Below are 22,169 nucleotides of genomic sequence, written 5' to 3'. Positions count from 1 at the left end.
GTACTTGATTGCTAGTGATTATTATTATATTTTTCCTATAATATTACATACTAGGTTTTCATTATACAGTTCTCTGATGCAAGTGAAGACAGTCAGCTATGTGGACGACATCCCTACGTGCTTGCTGTAAATGTGCTTCTATAGAACTATCCTTTTAATATGTAATTCTATAAAATAAAACAAGTGATAGGATTAAAATGGCTCAATGGTTGGCCTTCGAGAATGGTGGCTGAAACCCTGGAAAGTCCTGGATAGAAACATCTGTTTTTGAGCCTAATTTAATCAAAATGTTCTGCAAAGTTTAGATATAGGTGATAGAGATGGAGCATTAATTTAATCATGTTGTTCATATGATATAGGAGCCATGGATGGAGTATATGGACATTGAGCGAATTCAGCATGAGTTGAACGAAGTTCTTAACCTGTGGATAAAAGTCAAAAGTGAGCCTTCTTTCTCGCAGAGGAGCAGCAGCTCCATCTTCACTGACTTCATCAATCCTCAGGCTGGTTTGTTCATGTTATTTTTATTCCCAAACTCATAATATTTGTTAAAATACATAAAACTGACAATTTTAGCCAGTGTAAGCAGAGTGCATTAATTTATTAATATTATTGTCCCTGGGTTATGATTTACCAGATGTGTTCGAAAGCTCTCTGTAACTTGCTCTCAATGTTACTTTCTCATATTTTTTCTCTCTTTTATCAGCTCGAGAGCGTATCCTCACTAACCTCAAGAAACATGATGCCCCCCAGTGTGCATCATTCTTAGTTCCTATGAAGGCCCCAGTGCCTGATATCTCTACTGGCAGCCTGTCTGATGTGCACACATCTACTGTTCTCATCCAGGAAGACCTCACCAAGCTACAGCACCAGGCCAAGTAAGATTATTATAGCTTTAAGCCAGTAAAGGAAGATTTCTTTTTTTAGGAACTGGGATTTGTTACCGAATCTTGAGAGCTATTTTAGGTCACGCCTTTGATATTCCTCCCAACCATGATACATAATCAGATTTCCCATACAGTGCACTTTAGAATAATTTAAAATGCATATATAGGTTAATTTAACTTTACAAGCAATAAGGTAACATTTACATCTAAAAAGTTGGAAAAAAATATGTATATGCCTTACCAAAGAAACTCAAAGAAGTGAACGTTTCCCTGGAAAATTACATTAAATGTTACAAAATGTAATTAATTAATTAATTTAAAAAAATAAGGAAAACCTTTTGCTTAATTTTAACCTGAATAATATGGAGAGATATGTTTAAAAATCAAAATATGATCATTGCATAAGTTGTTTATTTTATATGCTCTCTATAATCACCTTTTGTCTTTTTTATGAAAGATAACCAAACTATCATATTTTTGTATACTATTAGCGTTATAGTATAATAGCGTCCAAAATCACAACTGCCATAGAAGTCTAATAGAATACGTATGTTACTTAGGTTAGCAGCAATGCGTGAGACGCAGCAGGTGGCGCTAGACAATGAGCTTCTAGAGGTTTTGCCTCAACTCTATACCAACCGCGAGGAGCAGCTCGTCATGCAGCTGGAGTGCACTGGTAAAGGAGGGCAACCATGCCAGGGCCCTGCACATATAACTGTTAAGGTGTGTTATAGATAGAGTAGATTTCACTGTGTTCTGTATTCACACTTCAGAATTCAGAATATAATCTGCTGATTATGTTGATTTGTTGTCATCCAGTACGCAGGCATGCACAAGGTAGAACCAGTGCAGAATCAGATCCAATCCCTGAAAAGTGACATTAAGCAGCTTCAGACCGACACTGTCAAGCCTCTTCCCCAGAGCCTAGCCGAGGCCGCGGTGCACACTGAGAACTTCATAACGTTAGTACCCCGCTCATCTGCACAAAAGTTTTGTTAGAGTCTTAATATTATACTTTTTTAATTATTGTTATTTCTCATACTAAGTGACACATTATTGGCATCATTATTCATTTTACATTCCTTGTCATTAATAATCCTTCCCATCATCCTCTCCTTTAGGACCCTAGTTAATGCGTACAAGTTACACCCATCCCCCGCCATGCAGAAAGTGGGCATCGCCTCCTTCTATCAGATTGTGTCTTTGATTTGTGAGGACACACAGAGACACCCGCCCACACGGCAGTTTTTCACTTCCTGTATAGAGATCTTGGGGCAGGTAGAGTCATTTATTACTTATTTATTACATTTTGTGGTATTCCTAGGGCAATGTTCAGTTTTGCCGATTACAGAATAACCATGTGTACTTCACATGTACTGTACGTTTTAAACATATGGAATTCATAAGTGGACTTTTCACATGCATTTTTATTTGCATTTATTTTCTATGATATCATGAGCTTCTATAAAAAAGTCAGAAAGTAGAAAAGTTCTACAGCATACTTTTTATGTTTTTTTTTTCCCACTTGTCATTATGCTTGTATGTTATTCACATCATTGGTTGATGTGCAATTTCATGGTGAAAATCCTTTACATTTTTCATGAAATCACATAATCACATACTCGCACAATAAAATCTGTGTGGCTTTTTAATTTTTTTTTATTAGGGCATGCATATACAGAGACTAGTTTAAGTGTATTTAATAAGTAAGTATTTTTAGTAAGTAAAGTCATTTATTTATTAAGTAGTACAGTAATTACCCTGATTTTCCTGGTCCCAGGTTTTCATTCATGACGTTCGAGCAGAGTGCAAGCGCATGCTGAAGACCATTCTGCAAAACAGACGTCTGTGTAACCTACTGTCTCCCTATTTCACTCCCAACGCCTCACCGTCTGAGCTGGTCTCTCTGTATGAAGAGGTGGTGACGGCTCTGCACGCTGACAGTGGGGATGTCATCTTCATGCTCCTCACCAAGGTTCATCATTCTTTACAATTCCTTTGCCATGACTATAACTATGACTATCACACACTATTCTAATATTTTAAGGGAAAACAGTATGAAGGATCTTAAAGCATCACCGTTTCTGGAATTAGGGCAACAAGAACTTCCATAATTAAAATTTCACTCATTTGGTTAAAGCATATACCAAAAGTTTTATATTCTTCTTTGTATTTCTTTTGCAGTTTGATTTGGTACAATGGCTCTCTGCCAGTCAGCCGCCATTCCCTGATCGCAGTCGTTTGATGGAACTCATTCATTTGGCGCTCACGGCTTGTGGCCTAGAGCCTGAGCCTGAGGTCCTCATGCCCTTTAACCTTTTCTGTAAGCACTGGACGGAACTTCTGGTCTACCAGTTTCCTGACCACTACAGCGACTTCCTCAGACTTTTCACACAGAGTGAGTAATGCGTACCCTCTAGACGCAAGTCTATCATTTATTTACACGGATTGTCAAAATGAAACACGGACATTCCCATATGGCAGGTAGCTCAGAACAACTTCTCAGCGCTGACTGCTGGAGGGCTTCCCTGAAAGTGCTCGGTTGTTCTGCCAATCGCAAAAATAAACCGTCCAAGACGTCCTCCACACATTCGGTCTCTCTTTCCCCTCAACAGGTAAATCCATCGCATTTCACATCTGTTTTATAAACACACAGTTGTAACTCCTGTTTCGTACCAAAAAAAATTTCTATTACAGTAAAATGATTACTATATCATTTTCCTGTGACTGCACAAAAGTGTGAGTCAGAACAGAACGTCCTTTTAACACCCGGCTAAGACTGTGAAGTGTGATAATCACACGGCTCAATAACTCAGTTTTCAGACGAGCAGAAAAAGTTCCTGGACACTGAACTCTGAAATGAAGAATAATAATAATGAAGAGGCATTTTGAAATATGCATCTACAGGGACAAATATAATACAGGGCGAATGTTGTCTGAATACCAACAGCTCAGTAGTACCAACAGCGATAGCTCAGTGGTTAAGGCATGGAACTACGGTTTGGAACATCCCAGGTTCAAACCCCACAACCACCAAGTTGTCACTGTTGGGCCCTTGAGCAAGGCTCTTTATACATCTGTGCAGTTGAGGATTATGAGATAAAAATGTAAATTGCTCTTGATAAAGGAATCTGCCTAAAAGTAAATAGAAAGTAAGTTTGTTAGCTAGGTATCAGTGGGTAATCGTAGGGTTTTAACAGTACTGAACTGGCAGCTGGATAAAGGTAAAGAAATCAGTGAGCTTTTCAAGCTTTTTTTTATCGCCTTCTCAAGAATCTGTTGATGGTTGGATGTGTGTATTTTGTGAAAGTATCAATAAGAGTATATTTAAGTAACAGTTGATCATTATTTTACATTTCTTCATCATGGTATGTTGGTGCCTGTACACCCTAATCCTTGTGATGTTTTTCCTCGCAGGTCAACGAAACAATCGAATGGCTCTCAAAATACTTTCTCAAGCTCCGTCTGTCCAAAGGAGACATTCGCAGTTTCGGTCTCCTCTCCAAATGGAGGCCATATATTGAGGAGGTCAGGATGTTCTGGGAGTATCTGATCAATTACCTTATTGATCTAGAGCTGAACAACTGTAGCAAGGAGCCTGTGGGGAGTGAAGGACTGGTCAAAGGTATTAGCATGACCAAAATAAAAAGAGTCTGATGTGCGTCCTGGGCTGCTTTTTGTAATTCTTTGTAAAAATGTAAAAAGCTTTTTCATTGGAGATTATAAATTAATAGCAAATCTGATTCCACATTTATTGTGATTTCTAAAGGCTTCTAAAAATGTTAGGCAATTAAATTACAAAAACAAAGGACTAAAATAGCAAATTACACCTTATTCATAAATGACATGCTGTAAAATTTCTGACAGTTTTCATGCATTTACCTACAGTACAGTTGCATAGATTACTTAGATACCTAAAAGGTTAGAATGCAGTTTAGTGTTCAACAGAAATTCTGCACCTTTTTTATTAGGTGAAAAAAATAAATTCCTGTATATTGAGTACTTTCCTACTTCACCTTATAACTAGTTCCGACTCCACGACATCCAGAGGATTCCTCCTACTCACACGAATACAGTTATGTCATGGGAAATGAACGGAAGATAAAAAATAAAAAAAATCTGACAACCCAGCTTTAATACTTCAGCAGTGGTATTGTTGGTGTTATTCAGTTAGCAGAAGAGGAAAGTGCTGTGGGCTGTGATTGTATTTATAATATAGGTGTTCATTCTTCCCTTTCTTTCCAATAGCTGTTATATCCAGAATGAAGGAACTGCCTTCATTGTTCTAGTAACATGCTGTTTTAATGTGGACTCTGTGTTGTATGTGTTATTGCAGCTCTTGGGGAAATCTATACGAGAATGACTAAACTGTTTAGCCCCTGGATGTTGGTTCTCGACACAGATGATGCGAGGTATGCTCCACTCTGTCTTACTCATTGTGTTGCATAAGAGTTCGCATCTGAAAAATACAATGACTGTATTTGATGCGTTTTTTTTCCTTTTCTTATTTGAACATAGCAACCCTCGCTGTTCTCCCTGGCTTGAATCAGATACGGCAGTAGCTGTCAGTCTGGTCAGTTTATACACAAAACTAACTGGCACCTTGCATGAAAAATTCAAAGGTAAGGTCAATCGAATGGATCTACTAAGTAAATTTTTTAGCCACCCCCAAATTTCTTTAGATTTTGCTTCCAAAGAGTACGACCTTCTTGTATTTTTATGTATATAGTTATGAGGAATATTCCTCCAAGCTTCCTAAGGGACTTTTTTTTTGTCCAGTCTCTGTACCTGACCATTTTTAGAAGAATGTTTTTTGTTTGATAAGCTACACAAAGACTGTTAGGGTTTATTCTGAAATCTCCTACAGTAGACAATGTAATTTTGTCTGTCTCTCGACACTGCCAAATCCCTTCAATCCCTCATCCTCTATATTGCATTACTTCGTATAGGCCTTGTCCAGATGGATGCAACTTCATGCAACTTTATTTCTCTTTGATCATTCCAGAACATGATAATTACCTTTGATCTTTGATGTACAGGTAGTCCCAGACTTACAAACAAGTTCTGTTCTGGGAGCACGTTTGTAAGTCAGATTTGTTCTTAAGTCCAACAAAGTGAATCTTGTACGGCTTTGGCATGAAATATACAATGTAAAGAATACCAATCTACTTGACTAAATCTTTGTCCCCTTTTCCCACACTGGCATCATGTGGCCAAAAACCGTAACCGTGTCTAAGAAAATGAATCTTGCACACATCAAATTTGTTGTCTCTGCGCCTCTAAATTGCGAGCATAATCCCGGACGTAATTTTTTCTCAGAGCTGTTCTCCACTGTATTGGACTGTGAACTCTGTTTTGTTGAGGATTTTTTGAAATTAGGATTATTCACCATCGGGACAGCTTTACAGGACAGCCATTTTCTATCATCGTGCTCCTGTACTTTCGGACTTCATGTTCGTAGAATGCTCGTAAGTCGGGGACTACCTATATTAGATTTATGTGACACAGGGTGTTCGACTCAAAACTAAAATACCCTAGTCTATGGTCTTAATAAACCAGAGAGAACATTCAGACATTATCATGAGCGCTATGTGTGTGTGTGATCTCTCCCAGCTGGCAAGAAGTGGCCAGTAAGTGTATCGAGGAACAGCAAACACAAGACCATCCTGTCTTTCCTCATTTTAAATCTAGTGGCTCAGTCCGGTTCCTTTTTTTTTTTTTTTTAACAATGACTTATGATTCATTTAACCATAAAAAACGTAAGGCATGACCCAATGAGAAAGAGATGCAGAGGATGTCAGATGATCAGGCTGGTGATTAGTGTACTGGTGATGCTGAATGCTGAGTGGTTGAAACAGGTGAGACGGGAAATGAGGTTGCTGCTGAGGATCTGTCTGTAGGAACTTTTTTTTCAGCCTGTTGCAGTAAAATAAAATTGTTCCTATTATTTGAATTTAATCCACATCATTTCATTTTAATTTAATCTGAAGAAATGAGGGGTGGCTCAAGACTTTTGGACAGTACTGTATTTTATTTTATTTTTTAAATCACATACAGAGTAGTACTATCAGTGACTTCTTTCATTATTTGGTCAGATCGCCTGTTGCCAGGACAAAAAGGTGCCCTGTGGCTTCATCTCATGCACTACTGCAAGACCTGCACCTCTCCAAAAATGCCAGAATATCTTCTGTATAATTATCACACAGAGTACAGCCAACTCCCCTGGAAAGATCTTCATCCAGACCAGACCCTCATGAACCAATTCTTTAATGTAAGATGCTTCCTAAATTGTCACACACATTAGAGCATTCTGGGGTTGAAAGTATCACGTCTACTCAAAGAGATATACCTAATTTTTTATAGCGATACATTCTTGTTCTAAGCCTTCTTATTTCGTCTCACCCAGGTGGAAAGAGGAAGTCCGAAGAGCTGTTTCCTGTTCATGGGTGAGGTTCTTTGTAAAGTCAACTGGATCAGCGCGTTAAGTGACGCCATGAGCCCACAGCCTAGCGCCAGTGCCCACATGATGGTGGTCTGTCTTCTTCACCTGATGGTTTACTTAGCCAAAGAGGACCATCTTATTAGCAAACCTGTGAGTGTTCATGTTCATGTACTAGTTTTTGGTTGCTTTCCAAATATACGTTTTAGTTGAAATGCATGATTGCAAAGTGTAAAAAAAAAAAAAAACTTACATTTTTCTGGGGTGTCTTCATCTTGTCTGCTTATGGGGAGAAATAAATTATCATAACTTTGGCTGAGAATGTCTGGTTTTTATACAATAGCATCCAAACGCATTCTAAAAATATCATATTCATTCATGTTTCTTAGAGTGATCTATTAACCATAATACAATAACATCTCTGTGAAAATTCTTATCTAGATAAATCAAATTAAAAATGTTCCTTTCTTGCAAATCTACTGTTTCGCATCACACAGAGACACAAAGATTAAGGATTAAGGATGAATGTGAGGCTTTATATTGTTTAAGCATTCATTATAACATCTAACAGATTCAAGCATGCAGGAAATCAAAACTTCCACAGTATCCATCATTCAGAATTGCGGCTAAGCATCAATTCAGTTTGTTTTTATTTGTATGTTGTTGTAATATTGCCCACAGGATTCCCCTCTTCTAAGTCTTCTTGGCCAGTCCACGTCTCTACCCTGGCACCTAGTAGACGTCTCCTCGTATGATAGTGTCACACGCTATGTAAGCACACACTACCAAGCTTCTCTAATTCTCAGCCAAGAGACGTCTTCTCAATTAGTAGTCAAACTCCTGAAGATGGTTGCTGGCTTCGGCTTCACCTTAGAAGGATGGCATCACAAGGTAAGCATTATTTACGATGTTGTATAAACCTGTAAGGATTTTTTTGTTTGTTTGTTTGTGACTTGGTTGTGCTATTCACTTTTTCTGTTAGGACATGACCTCAAAGTGCCAAACATTCCTCCGTCTGATGGTGCAGTTTCTCACTTTGCTGGATCAGAATGGTAACATCAGTTTGCCCTCACTAGAAACAGAGATGGAGAAACTTTTGGAGTGCATTGTTGTTTTCAACCCACCTGGTAAGAGAATATGAATTTCCTTCTGGAAAAGTGTCGCAGTCAATGTTGCTTTGTACTTGCTTTAATGAGATTTTAAAATATTTAGCGTGTTGAGTGGATTGAGTCATTTTTGTATTGTATTCCTTCAGAAACAGACCTTCAGCAGAGACACATGGCGACCTGCAGTCTGTTCGCTGAGATGTTGACTCTGCTGAATGGCGCGAGTGTGTCAACAGCGGAGCAGCTCGGCACTAAGCTTCATTCCTGGATAGAGAAAAGGGCTCGAAGTCCCCTGGTGTTGCCTTTACTCACTGCTTCCTGCAGATACCTAGCCTCTGTACGCCATATGACTCGCACCACTGAGGCTTGCATAATGTCCTACTTCACTGATGGTGATTTTCTTCCAACACTGAAAAACCATTTGGCTTAAGTTTTAGTTCCAAAAAAATAATCCAACATAGCCAGTGTTATATTTACTCTAGTTTATTGGATCGTTTTTATTTTTCCAGGTGGCTGTGTGGATCAGTTCTCTGGCTGGGGGCCTATTCTGGTTTCTCTCCAGGTTCCTGAACTCACCGTGGAGGACTTTATTCAAGAGAGTCTTGCTCTCGGGAGCTACCTCACACTCTACGTCTACATCCTTCAAAAGCTCAACTTGGAGCAGACTCTGCTTAATGAGAAGAAGACCTTGATGCTGCTTAACTCCTGGATCAATCAAGTTTTTCCTAAGTAACTTTATGTGCATCTTTCTGTGCAAGCTTTTAAGGAATGTGCTAGTTACATATACATATATCGCACGTTACTTGAACATATGATTTACGGTGTATATATTTGTATATATACATTGCTACAGTGGTCCAGCGGACGAAGCCAAGGTGTTTCTGTGGTGGCACAAAGCCTTGCAGCTCCTAAAGGTTCAGGTGGAACTGGGCGACCCGTGCGGCCTGGACACTCTGGTGCGCGCTCTGATGTCCTTTCAGAACCACCTGGCTGAGCTGGGAGAGGAGCGGCTCAACTCTGGCATCTTGGGCGCCATTGGTCTCGGGCGCAAGTCACCACTCTCCAACAGGCAAGATGTGTTTACTACAGTCATGTGGGATGGCAAAATTGTGGGAGGGAGAAGGGGGGGAATATTAAACTTTGATGTTTTTAAATTGTCAATTTTTGCGTTTTTTATATGGCTCAAATAGGGTTCTGGGAAAACTTGGAAGTCATAAAAAATAAACCTAACGAGAAGTCAAGTCAGTAGGCTTTTATTGTCCATATACAGCTCAGTACGCAGTAAAATGAAACAACGTTCCTCCAGGACCAATGTGCTACATACAGGCAACAACATAAATTAACACAACTCTACTGGAACCAGCTAGCTTACTAAGAGACGTAATTAGCTGACTAGCTCAGATATGACAGATTTACATTTTTTTTTTTTTTTTTATTTAACCAAAAACTATTTCTATACAAAAAAGAGACAACAATAAACAACAGACAACAAAGTGAAAGTGCGAATGTGCAAGCAAAGACCTACAAAGTGACAAACACAACAAGAACTTAAATTTGTTGCATAATAATTTTAAAGAATCTAAAATTTGGTGCTTTGTATCATCTCTCACTCATCGACAGCACTTAATCCTGTATACAGGGTCACAGTGGGCCGAGGAGACTTGGGGCATGAGGTGGGGTACACCCTGAACAGGTTGCCAATTTAATTGCAGGGCGCACCCAGGCGCACACACACACACACACTCACTCTCATTCACACACAACGGGCAGTTTGGGAACGCTAATTAGCCTAATCTACATATCTTTGGACTGTCAGAGGAATGCTTTGTATTATGTGAGAGTTATTACAGTTGAACAATAATGTGCCAGTAAACAGCATACTTTTGAGGTTTAAAAAAATGTAGGTTTGAATAAATCTGGCGGTCAATTCCTGGAGGAAATGTATGGTTTGACTGGTTTCATGCCTGTTACAGATTTCGGGTTGCTGCTCGAAGCATGTCAGCGTTCCTCCTGGTGCAGGTGCCTTCAGAAAGCCAGTTACGAATCCACGCAGGAACAGAGCTACAGCTCTCCCTGAAGGCCCAACAGGTAAGAACTATAGCAAAATCTTACGGCTAGAATGATGGATAAGCATAGTGGATTTTAATGCATAAAAGTGCCTGGGCGAAAAAGTGCCATACACACTAATATTGTTTTGGGTTTAGCTTTAATTATGCTGAGCATTTGCTGTGACATCATTTCGACAGCTTTATGCAAAGATCCCCAAACTGTTCCCACAAAGTTGGGGAAATACAATTGTCCGACATTTTCTTAAACCCTATGGATTAAGAAATGGATGTTATTGAAGTTCATATACATGTGAAGGCAGGCGAGCGATTACGTTTGGCAATATAGTGTATTTATTTATTTATTTATTTATTTTTGCATCCTCAGGCTTTGACCTTGCTGGAGGCCATGTCAAGTAATAAGCAGTATTCAGACCTGCAGCAAACCTTAAGCCAAGCCTGTCAGTTCATTAAGTACCCGGGTCACTGCCTCCATGACAGCAACCGTCTTTTATCCCTGCTCATCAACTCGCTGTACCCGGATCTTCATTACCTGGACATCATGCGCTAAGCAAGGCCTGAATCACAGACTTGTCAGCAAAGACGCTACACCAGTTGTGTTACAAGGCACTGGAGAATGAGCACAACAGACTGAAATTAAGTAATTTGTGCTTTTATGGGGTTTTTACCTGAAAACATTGTCTGGAACAAAGATTTTGGGTTTGTATGGAATGCAGTGCCAAAGAGAAGCTTTGAAAGTCAAGGTAATCCAGATGTGTATAATGGTGTTTCACACATCCTTTTTCCCCCCGCCTTTCTCTGATGCTGTAGTTATGTATATGCATCATGATTTTTGATTTTGCTTGCCGGTCATTTTCTTTAGATGGTGATTTTGCATTGTTTATTAGTGCCATCTTGCCAGTCTTTTTTTTTTTTTTAATCAGACAACATCAAAACAGTTCTCAAGCTTTATCTGAATGATCCTTATGATGAAGCAAAACTATAACCAGACATGTTCTACAAGACACCATCAGTATTTAGTACAGCCATTTTCCTGCAGTCAAAAGGAAAAGTTGGCTAAAGTTTAGAAAGTAAATGCGCATGATTTTCTGTCAGTCAGAAGTGTGAGTTACATTTCACAGTAGCGTGTTATACGACTGGAATTATAGTGTGTGAAATTGCCTACTCATGTTCGAATCAATGTCTAATGCTGTGATTTACAGGCCAAATAAATGCAAAAAGGCCTAGTGGCAATTCCAAAACTGGAAACATAATATATTAAACTACAGGTCCATGAAACACAGCTTTCAGAATGTGTTAAATAATCAGCTTTAGTGTGAGATATTTGTGCAGTTGTCAAATCGTTTTTCTAGATTTATACTCGCTCAGGTTTATTAGGCGTCTCGATGAAGTCAGTGGTTGAAATAAAAGCTTGAAACACCTACAGTACCAGATCAACAACTTACCACTTAACATGTCTGTTCCATGTATAGATTTAACCTCGCTATCATTATCAATGTCGCATAAAACCGTAGTACAACCCTGTAGTACACCTTTTTCACAAGTAGGTACAGTAATTTAACATTCAGGACTGATTCATGTGAACATGTTAAGAGAAGCCTGTAAGAATATAAGAAGGTCTAAAATAATATATCCTCTATTCCTTCACTTGAACGTACTTGTTTCAACCATGTGATTATTTTAGTATGCACTTTAAAGACAGTCTGTCTTGGGAATCATTGCATGTTTGCTGAATGCAGTCAGAAGTTCATTAAGGTGTCATGGACTTTTAGTAATTTGTGTTTTTTTTGTTTGTTTGTTTTTGTTTAGTTAAAAAAACATATTTAAAATATTCATAATTGGAATTTGGAGATGGGTTATATTTTTCCTGAAGCACTTTTACATTTAATATGTTCCACCTGCTTGAGAGAAAAAAACTAATTTCAATACGGAGACTGTGTAACTGAAGTGATGGAAAAGGTCTTTTATGCTTTTCAATTCACACAAAACCCAGAATACCGCAGAGTCCTTGAGAGAGTAAAAAGTATGCCTGATGTATTAATCAGAAGACCTCCTATTAAGGTCCTGTTTTTACAGTAAGCTCAAGATTCGACATTCTGACATTACGTTTAGGAAAATTTGTTCTGTTGAAGTAAAGGTGCACATTTTTTAATGGGTTACAATGGAGTTCTATTTAAATGTTAGAGTTTTAGATAAATATGTTTTGATTGAAGGGAACCTTGAGATAGAAATGTGTTCCAGAGACACATTGAAAATAACAAGATTGTAAAAGAACGTAGTGTTTTTCCGCAGGTCCATTGCAATCCTGCTGAAGGGCCGGAACTGTATATGTAACCCTTGTTTGAAGAAAAGTAGTGATATTAAAGTTACAAAGACCTTTTGAGTGTGAACACTCAAAATTGGATTAAGTCAGTTTAATTTATAGTTCATTATCAAGGAAGGAATGAGTAAATGAAAAAAACAAAACAGAAATGTCGTATCTATGTCGACAAATTAGATTATCATGAAAAGTTAATTTTCTTTTTTAATTTAATTCAGAAAACTCATACATATTTGATTCATTAAATGTAAAGTGAAATATTTCAAGCCTTTTTAATTTCAGTGATAACGGCTTATAGCTCATGAAAATCAAAAATTCAGTATCTTGCAATATTTTCAAAAAATAAGTAAAAAAGATTTATAATGCAGAAATTCAGAAAATTAATAATAATGTATGCATGCAATACGTGGTCACGGTCTGTTCAACACGAATTACAGCATGGCAAGGAGGCGATCAACCTGAGACATTATTGAAGACCAGGTTGCTTTGATAAAAGCTTTCAACTCGTCCATATTGTTGGATTGGATGTTTCGCATCTCCTTCTTGACAATAGTCCATAAAGTATCTGGTCAGGTGTGTTGGCTGGCCAATCAAGCACAGTAATTGTCAGCATACCAGTTAGTGGTAGTTGTGGGCAGGTGCTAAGTCTTGCTGGGTAAAGCAAGTGGTATCTCCATAAAGCTTGTCAGCAGACAGAAGCACAAAGTGCTCTGGAAACTGCTGGTTGACGGCTTCTTTGTCTTTGGACTTAAAACAGCCAACCAACACCAGCAGATGACATTTTCCCTCCAAATCATCATCGACTGTGGAACCTTCATAATGGACTTCAAGCAACTTGGATTCTGCTCCTTTCCACTTTTCCTTCAGACTTTGGGACCTTGATTTTAAGATGAAATCCAAAATTTACTTTCATCTAAAAAAATTATATCTAGAACATTGGACCACTAAGTAATGGTCTAGTTCTTTTTCTTCTTAGGTCAGGTAAGACTTTGTCTTTGGTTCAGGAGTGGCTTGAAACTAGGAATGCAACAGTTGTAGCTTAAATCGCCTTTTCTTGACAATCTTCTTAAGGCTTTGGTCATCCCTGTTGTTTGTGCATCTTATCAATTTTTCCATGAATATGCTTCAGTCCTTGAGGAGGGTGGTGGTGATCATCTGGAGACTTGTCGACTCGGCAGACGTTCCGTATACTGAGCTAGGCTGAGAGATACGCTGTATTTATACCGTGGCAATAGTGGATTTACTCAAACTCTAATTCTAATATGTTCTGAGATACTGCATCTTTGATTTTAAATGAGCAATAAGCCTTAATCATCTAAATGAAAGCCAAAAATAAAAAGCGTGAAATTTCTTGAAACTTTATAACTCTTATTCCAAAATAAGAGTTTCAACTATTTAAATTATATTACAAAAGAACAGTAACTCTTTCATGATATAATTTTTTTTAAATGCACACTAATATTTTAAAATCTATATATACACATCCTAAACTCCACATAGTTTTCGATATAAATCAGCGATAACATTAAGCCCCATATTGTCCAGCTCTGGTCCCTTGCGGCTACCTCTGGGGGGCGCTGTGGTGTCTGGCATTGGGGTAGTTAAGTGGTGGATCCTTTGGGTGCTGTGAATTGCGGGGTGGGGCCTCCATGGATCAGACTTGTTTTTCCGGCACGGTCTATTGATGCTCGATCTGGCTGAGATCTGGAAAATTTAGAGGCCGGGTCAACAACCTTGGACTCTTTGCCGGCTTGGCCCCTTGTGTGGCAGGCTGTGGTACGCTGGGTGTTCTGATACCTTTCTACCTTGGGAAGCATTTACCTTTTCCAGCAGTTATTTGCTACGTTGGCTTTTCTGTAGGATCAGACCAGATGGGCTGACTTTTGGTCCCTGCAGGTGTAGATAAGCTTTGGGTGCCCATGATCCTGTCACCAGTTTACTGGTATGTAATTGCTAATAAAATGTAATCAGGTGTTAATGTTGTGGCTGATCGGTATAAATAATATTTTATGATTTTAAATTTTATTAAGTGTATTTATAATTTTAGTACCAGAACATGACACATACTGCATAATATTTGGAGGTTAAAGGCTTAATGATCCATGTCAGTTTACTAAAATAATCTTTTTGTCGCCTCTCCAGGGCTCTGTAGGACACCTTGAGAAAACTGGGTACACATTGTATGTCTTCTTTGTGTTTTGCATTGTTTTTGTCTTGAAACTAAGTCACGAGCAAGTTGTACAACGCTAATGATAAAATTAATAACCTTAGCCCGTGTCTCTCTGTGTCTACAATAAAAACACACAGAAGGTCTAGTCTCAGTTCTGAGTAATATATGTTTACTTGAAATGTATATGCAGAAAATCTTGATAGACCAAACTTAACAGAAATGCCTAGGGGAAAAAAGAAAGCCGTTAGGTACGGATGATAAATAGTATAATTAGTATGCAGTGTATTGTGAGACATCTGCAATCAATTTGTGTTGCTTGAATGTTCTGTTAATAGGGTCTGAAAAAGAAACCGAGTGTCGGAGAGTTGAACTGAATTATGAAGCGAAATTATAGACAATAGTGATGAATATCAAGCCAAACCCCTGGTGGAAAGGGAAATTAAAAACAATGTGTAGCCATGCCAGGTTTGCTGTCTTGCTGTGGTTGCTACGGTGATGTGAATGGCTGCAGTCCAGCAAAGACTAGACTTGTCTGGTCGTGTTGAATCACTACTGAGCCTGGATGCTTTAACATCTAATAAATTCAATCTGTACCTCAAACCTGTAGTTTGGTGGCTTAATGCCACATCATGTTTAGCGAAAAAACAACACAAAAACATCACCAGACAGTAACCTAATCATGTCTCATGAAAGCGTACAATGGCTGATAAGAGACACCTGATACACCATACACCTTGGAGACTAATTCAACAGATGGATATTTCTCTAAAGCTGCCAATTTACTCATAGACTCAGAAATACCAGTCATAATCGTCTTTCACTTCGGGACATTATGTGATGCAGACTGCACCCCCATCTCCTCTGTTGCTATGGTTATCTCAAATTCATTTTTATGAGCAGACAGCAGATGAGACTGTGATGAATGTCCAGGGTCTATCCTTTTTTTTTTCTTTCCCCTGTCTCAATTATCACTTGTGACTCAGCTCCCCTGTCAAGTCAACAGCTCGGTCTGTCACCCTTAACAACCTGTAACGTGCGAGACCCAAACATTTAAAGACATTATGGTCGTCTGATGCTCGGTACAAAAGCTCAGTGTTGGGTTGTGCTGGGGAGACATAACACTTAAAGACGAAGGTTAGGACCATTAGAGTTTAAAGTACCCTTTGTTCTGCACATTTTAGTGTTTTCTCTGCTTCATCTCAGAATGAAGCAGACTGTTCACTAGATAATGAATTAGTTAAATCAGGTGAATTGGGAGTGGAAAACAAAAGCATTATGCGTACTTTAGGGCTTAATTCTGGGCCGAAGTTGCTTTTGAAATGATCCTACAGACGAACAGACTCTCAACGATCTACAAAAGAAAGCATTTATTCTGCATAGCTAACTTACCGTTGGCTTTTCCTTTTAAAGGGTCAGGCCTTACTGTTCCTTTCCAAAGACAAACTTAGAAAATCTCTCTTGAGCTATGGGTCAAGACAAAGAAACGAACACAGTGCTGACCATTTTGTGTTTGACAATGTTTAGCCCAGGTCAAAAGTAAAACAGTTTTGTACTAAAAGAAAATGACCAATAACCCTTAACCACATTAAGGCTACTACCTGTTAGGACGGTGCCGAAGACTTATCACGTGTTTTCTCCAACCCACATGACACCAGCTGACCGCATCTTTTTTGAAATGCTTGCTCACACACCATCATGGGCGGCGTAACACACTTGGAGGACAGCACTATCCGCTCCATCCGCAATAAGGTCACAGACGCCCATTGGCTGTAGAGCTGTGATTGCTGCGAGAGGCTTTAGCATCACCCGGGAATCGAACTAGCCATCTCCAGGTGGTAGGGCAAGCTTTTACCACTGAGCACTTTACCACTGCGCCTATCCCCTACTACACTACTGTAATGCACTTATCCCAGTGTTTTACTTGAGCTTGGATACCATCAAGACAGCAGTTTCTCAGTACTTCAGAACCATGATCAGACTGCCTGCTTCATTTCTGAAACCCCAGCCTCCCAGGAACTCCTTAAATACCCCAAACATGTGGATATGGCTTGGACTGAGGTCAGGACTGTACAGGGGACGTGGCAATAATTCCCAGCCGAGTTCCTGTAATTTGCAAGTGGTGTGGAAGGCAGTATCCCTGCAAAACATTTTTTTCGTTAAATGAAAGCACAATTAAAGGAGTTCTTGGGAGGCCAGTGTTTTAGAAATAACAATAATGTAAAACTTTTTTATCTTGATGGTATCCAAGCACTAGTGAAACACTGGGATAAGTGCATTAGTGTAACGGTGGATTATATAGAGAAATAAAGGTAGTTTTTAACTCTCACAACTGCATTTTTATTCTGCACCCTGGCTTGTTTTGAACACTCATGATAGTTGATCACAGAGAAAATCCACTATTTTTTTGGACGTGAAAGCAACAGTTTTATTTTGTACCAAAGAATAGATGCTAGGAGTTTGCTCTTCAACCCATACATTGGATTTCCCTTCAGGCTTGAGTGAACAAGCTTTTCATTTGTATGCACACACCAGTTCCCAGACGTCTCCTCAGTGACAGGCGTGTGGAGGCAGCAGTGGTGCAATGCTGAGATCTGTCCTTACTTTAACCCTGGAAATTCATGCCGCTCAGCATTAAAGTGCTATTTTATACTTTGCAGGTATAGACACTGACTGTTGTTTTGCTGTTTCTATAATAGTGTCTAATCCATCACTGGAAAGGAACCCCCATAGACTCGCTGCTGATCAGATCTTATTTGTGAGATGAACCACAGCACCAGAAATACCTCCTTTGGGTTGTAGCTCACCAATCAAAAATCCCCAGCTCGCACCAGCTCAGTGGGCAGAAACTGACACTGATTAAGTGCTGCAAGACACTTATCGCACAATATGCATGGATCAAGTGTATTTGTCATGTGCCTGACACTCAAGTAGCCTAACAAACAGTACTTCACAACAAATGGGCTACAGGAAACCTATAGCATGCACCCTAATGATTGAAGAATGTTGGTTAAATTCTAGTCACATGTAGCCAGAGTTATGCCAAAAGTCACATTATTATTATTATTATTATTATTTATATTAACAATAAGTATTGTACCAACTTTGGGTCAGTATCACTCACATCCCCTATAACCACTTTATCCTGTATACAGTTTAGGGACGCCAATTAGCATGTCAATAAACGTGCAAGTCTTTGGACTGTGGGAGGAAACCAGAGAACCCGGAGGAAACCTACCAAGCACGGGGAGAACACATAAACTCCATACACAAAGACTACAGATTCAATTGTAAATCGAACCCGGATCCTGGAGGTGCAAGGCAACAGTGGCAACCACTAAGGCATTGTGCCACCTATTATTGAACCAGTGTTGGTCAATTAGAACACATAGAAGGAGTCTTAAATGGGAAATTCTACCCAAGGAACAAGTAAAATTATTATTTTTTAAAAACATTTAGATTATTAAATCTAAATTTAAATCAGGCTTTTCCAAATATTTATGTTTTACATTTTAACTGTCTATAAGTCTTTAATTTTACGGTTTAACAGCCTGTATTGCATATTTCATAAATTGACTCTAATCTTCCAAGGTTTACTTGACTAAAGCCACACCATTAATCTTGGAATCACTAAAACATCCTTTATGGAGTGCATACTAGCAGCCAAAGATATCAGTTTGTCTACTGATGTGATAGATAACGCTGATGTGCTGCACTTCTGGGGGTTTAATCTTTATTGCGGCGTTAATAAAAGACACAGACATGGCAGGGGCAGCAGTGCTCGGCCCTGGAGCAATAAAATAATATATAGTTCGATGATTTTCAACTTCAAATGTGACACTTGGGTGAATTTATGGGTTATATGACATGCTTACCTTGAGTGTTGAATGATGGACTCTAAAACTGTTCCAAGACTAAAAACATATGAAATGATCTTTGGGAATGTGCTGGCAATAAAGAGTTTCATTATCAGGTCTGTTATGAAAACTATTCATTTGTGATACATCCAATTTTATGAATTCAAGCTCCTGAAAGCAGACATATGCACAGATTTGGCAACGGTCCTCATGGTTGCCGAGTGACACCGTGGATGCAAGTACCGTTACTGACTCATAGACTGGTTTTAATAGAAGGAAACTACCTTGTAAAAGATTCTCATGCAGTATTTGTTTGGTAGGTGGACTCAAACTTTCCACTTGCACTTTACCTCATCAGCATGTCAGAGGCTTATATATTCTAGGAAATATCAGTCCAGTAGAATTAGCGTATGACCAAGTGGAATCCAAAATACCGGTGCGACTGTTCCTTTCACAAATGGCTTAATGACTTTATAGGTTTTCATTACTAAAAAAAAAAGTTGATTTTTGTTTTCCCCTAATTAAGCCTACTGTATCTTTTATTATACACTTCATAACTCATGATCAGCTTTCATAATGTATCAGAATGTCAAAAGTCTGGCAAGCTTGGACAGTTGCGACAGGGAAGAGACAGAATTTAAAGATAGCACGGGGTAGTGCCGTTATTCATTTAGGAAATGTCGGAACGTTATGATGACGGAACTGCACCTGCTGTGTCTCCTTTTTGTGCGTGCAGTGGTGATAACTGATCTGGCCTGAGCTTAAAGTCAGTGAGTCTCACTTGTTTTTCTTCCTTAATGCTAAAGTTTTCACCAAGGACAAAAAAAATAAATTCCCTTAGTCATGTTGTTCATTTTGTTAACACTCAGGTCACTGTGTTAGACGCGGAGGATGAAAGAAAAAGGAGAGATGGAGGAAACACTGGCTATCCTACCGTACACCCACTATCTGTCCATAAAAATATCTTATGGTGAATAAAAAAATAAAAAAGCACTTGACAGTATCCCTCAAATCCTACACAGACCAGACTGTTCTTAAACACTGTATATTGTCTAGTTTATGATACTGTGCAATTGTTTTATGTTTAAGAATAAATGTAGTCTTTACTCAGAATTAAATTCATTGTTCATCAATGAAGTCTTAATTGGACAAAAATTAAGGGGTTGATAAACATGTAGGCATGTAGGCTCTGATCACTAGATCTTTGGGTTGCCAGGTCCTCAATCGGTTTGCAATGTTTGGAGGCCAGGTCAGAGATCGTGGGCTCTTTGTCTGCGGGGCCTCTTGTGCGGTGAGCTGTCGTGCATCAGGTGTTCTAGTACCTTTCTGCTGTGCATTGGCTTTTCTGTGGGATTAGACTGGGCAGGCTGGCTTTTAGTCCCAGCAGTCATGGGTGAGCCTCACCAGTTTACTGATATATAACTGATAATCAATGTTATTAATTTTACCTGGCAGTGGTGTTAATGTTATGGCGTTAATGTGTATATGCAGGTCAGAGGCGTATTTATAATGGGTCACTCATGAGGAATGAGTTAGTGAAAGCAGAAAGTTTAGAATGAAGTTACTTTTCATACTTTTCCAAGGAATTCAAATTCAAAACATCAATCAGGGATCGATGGATAGATAGACAGATAGACAACCCATTATACAGGCTTAAATAATTCACTGAAGCCTGTCAGCAAATAAGGTCATCAAATAAATATTGGATGTAAATGACACCGACTGTCCTAGTTGTGTTCTCATACTATGCTGATCACAGTGGACTACCTACACTACGGTATATGGACAAAAGTATTTGGCCAATGACATTGGATCCAAATACATATACTTCAACATGGAGTTGGTTCCCCCTTTTGCAGCTATAACAGCTTCCACTCTTCTTGGAAGGCTGTCCATAAGATTGGATAAGATTGGAGTGTTTCTGTGGAAATGTATTCTGTAGAGCATTTATGAGGTCAGGCACCGATGTTGGACAAGAAGGTCTGGCTCGCAATCTCCGTTCTAGTTCATCCGAAAGGTGCTCGATGGGGTTGAGGTCACAGGGCTCTGTGTTAGGGCCAGTCAAGTTCTTCCACACTGAACTCATCAACACTCTGGGCACAGTTATGTTGGAATAGAAAAAGACTTTCTCCAAACTGCTGCCACAAAGTTGAAGCATAGTATTGCTGAAGCATTAAGATTGTCCATTAATGGAAATAAGAGGCCTGATTAAAAGGATAATAAATTTAATAATTAAGAGGTTTGACCCAATACAGTGCATCTACTATCCTACATACATTTATCAAAACTAATCAATGAATCCAAACATCTACCTTTAACTTTCCTCTCTATGAAGATCTGTACACTGCATAAAATGTTCTTTTAAAACGACATAATGTGGGCACCATAATACCTAATTTTAGTCCAAGCTCTCCGTCAGATAATGAGCTCTAAGGGCCACGGCATCAGAGAATAAACAAGAGGGTGCCTGTGGTGGATTATATAACATCTAATCGCAAAGAAACTTGATTGTACAGTAGGTTGAAAAATAAGGACTAGGCACTCGATACAGGTCAGTTCAGTGTCTACAGTTTATAGAGTTGTATTCTCTTTTTCTCTCTGTACTGTATTCTACCTGTTTTTAAGATCTCTTTAGAAACATTTTGGAATAACTTACCCCGTAGGCTAATTAAATATGCACTGCAAGTCAGGTAGATGAGTCACTAAAAGTAGGATTCACAGGATTTTAGTGGGTGGTACCCCATCAGAAAACTATAACTGCGTACACTGCGCATAACTACTTTGACACACCACTCTCTCCCACTCCTTGCTTTTTTCTTTCAGTCTAGGCTGAGTCACAACAGCCGTTCGGTGCGAAAGGAAAAATGCTGCTTTATTACAGCTGCAGTGACAGTGGCACACTCACGTTGCTGATGGACATTACCTCCATCAGCTAGAAGGAACAATTTGTTTACTTTGTCATTTTTGGTAATAATTAAATTAGGTTGAAAGAAAATAAATGATAAGTGAGCATCCTTTGCCTCTTCTTAGATAGACCTGTCTAATATTATTACCACTTATTTTATTATTATTATTATTATTATTATTATTATTATTATTAATAATAATAATAATAATAATAATATTAATATTAATAATAATAGAGCTTAGACACAAGATAATTAATATCCTTTTTTTGTAAATATGCATACACATTTATATGTGTAATAGATATAAAGAAACATTTGCTAAATACAATTTAACAATTTTTAAAAAAGTAACTTTTTTTTTTCAATTATCTTAATTGTTACTCAGATGAGACTTGGCCAATTTAGATTTCACATGAAA

General features: G+C 38.6%; 1 protein-coding gene across 2 annotated transcripts in view; it reads left to right on the top strand.

The window, feature by feature from the left end:
- Positions 1-15,088, top strand: part of epg5 (ectopic P-granules autophagy protein 5 homolog (C. elegans)) — a 29,286-nt gene extending 14,198 nt beyond the window's left edge. For both annotated transcript variants that reach the window (XM_053480680.1, XM_053480678.1), the window contains 20 exons: positions 360-507; positions 707-878; positions 1,448-1,610; positions 1,707-1,849; positions 2,009-2,165; positions 2,668-2,862; positions 3,072-3,285; positions 3,372-3,502; positions 4,305-4,512; positions 5,224-5,299; positions 5,406-5,509; positions 6,983-7,158; positions 7,294-7,479; positions 8,008-8,217; positions 8,309-8,453; positions 8,582-8,824; positions 8,942-9,161; positions 9,286-9,501; positions 10,406-10,520; positions 10,866-15,088. In XM_053480680.1, coding sequence (XP_053336655.1) covers positions 360-507; positions 707-878; positions 1,448-1,610; positions 1,707-1,849; positions 2,009-2,165; positions 2,668-2,862; positions 3,072-3,285; positions 3,372-3,502; positions 4,305-4,512; positions 5,224-5,299; positions 5,406-5,509; positions 6,983-7,158; positions 7,294-7,479; positions 8,008-8,217; positions 8,309-8,453; positions 8,582-8,824; positions 8,942-9,161; positions 9,286-9,501; positions 10,406-10,520; positions 10,866-11,048 — 3,405 coding nt within the window. In that variant the 3' untranslated portion in view covers positions 11,049-15,088. The remainder of the gene's footprint in view (positions 1-359; positions 508-706; positions 879-1,447; positions 1,611-1,706; positions 1,850-2,008; positions 2,166-2,667; positions 2,863-3,071; positions 3,286-3,371; positions 3,503-4,304; positions 4,513-5,223; positions 5,300-5,405; positions 5,510-6,982; positions 7,159-7,293; positions 7,480-8,007; positions 8,218-8,308; positions 8,454-8,581; positions 8,825-8,941; positions 9,162-9,285; positions 9,502-10,405; positions 10,521-10,865) is intronic.
- Positions 15,089-22,169: the final 7,081 nt, after the last annotated feature.

Source organism: Clarias gariepinus, chromosome 21, assembly GCF_024256425.1.
Source record: "Clarias gariepinus isolate MV-2021 ecotype Netherlands chromosome 21, CGAR_prim_01v2, whole genome shotgun sequence".
Lineage (NCBI taxonomy): Eukaryota > Metazoa > Chordata > Actinopteri > Siluriformes > Clariidae > Clarias > Clarias gariepinus.
This window is presented reverse-complemented; position numbering and strand designations above follow the sequence as displayed.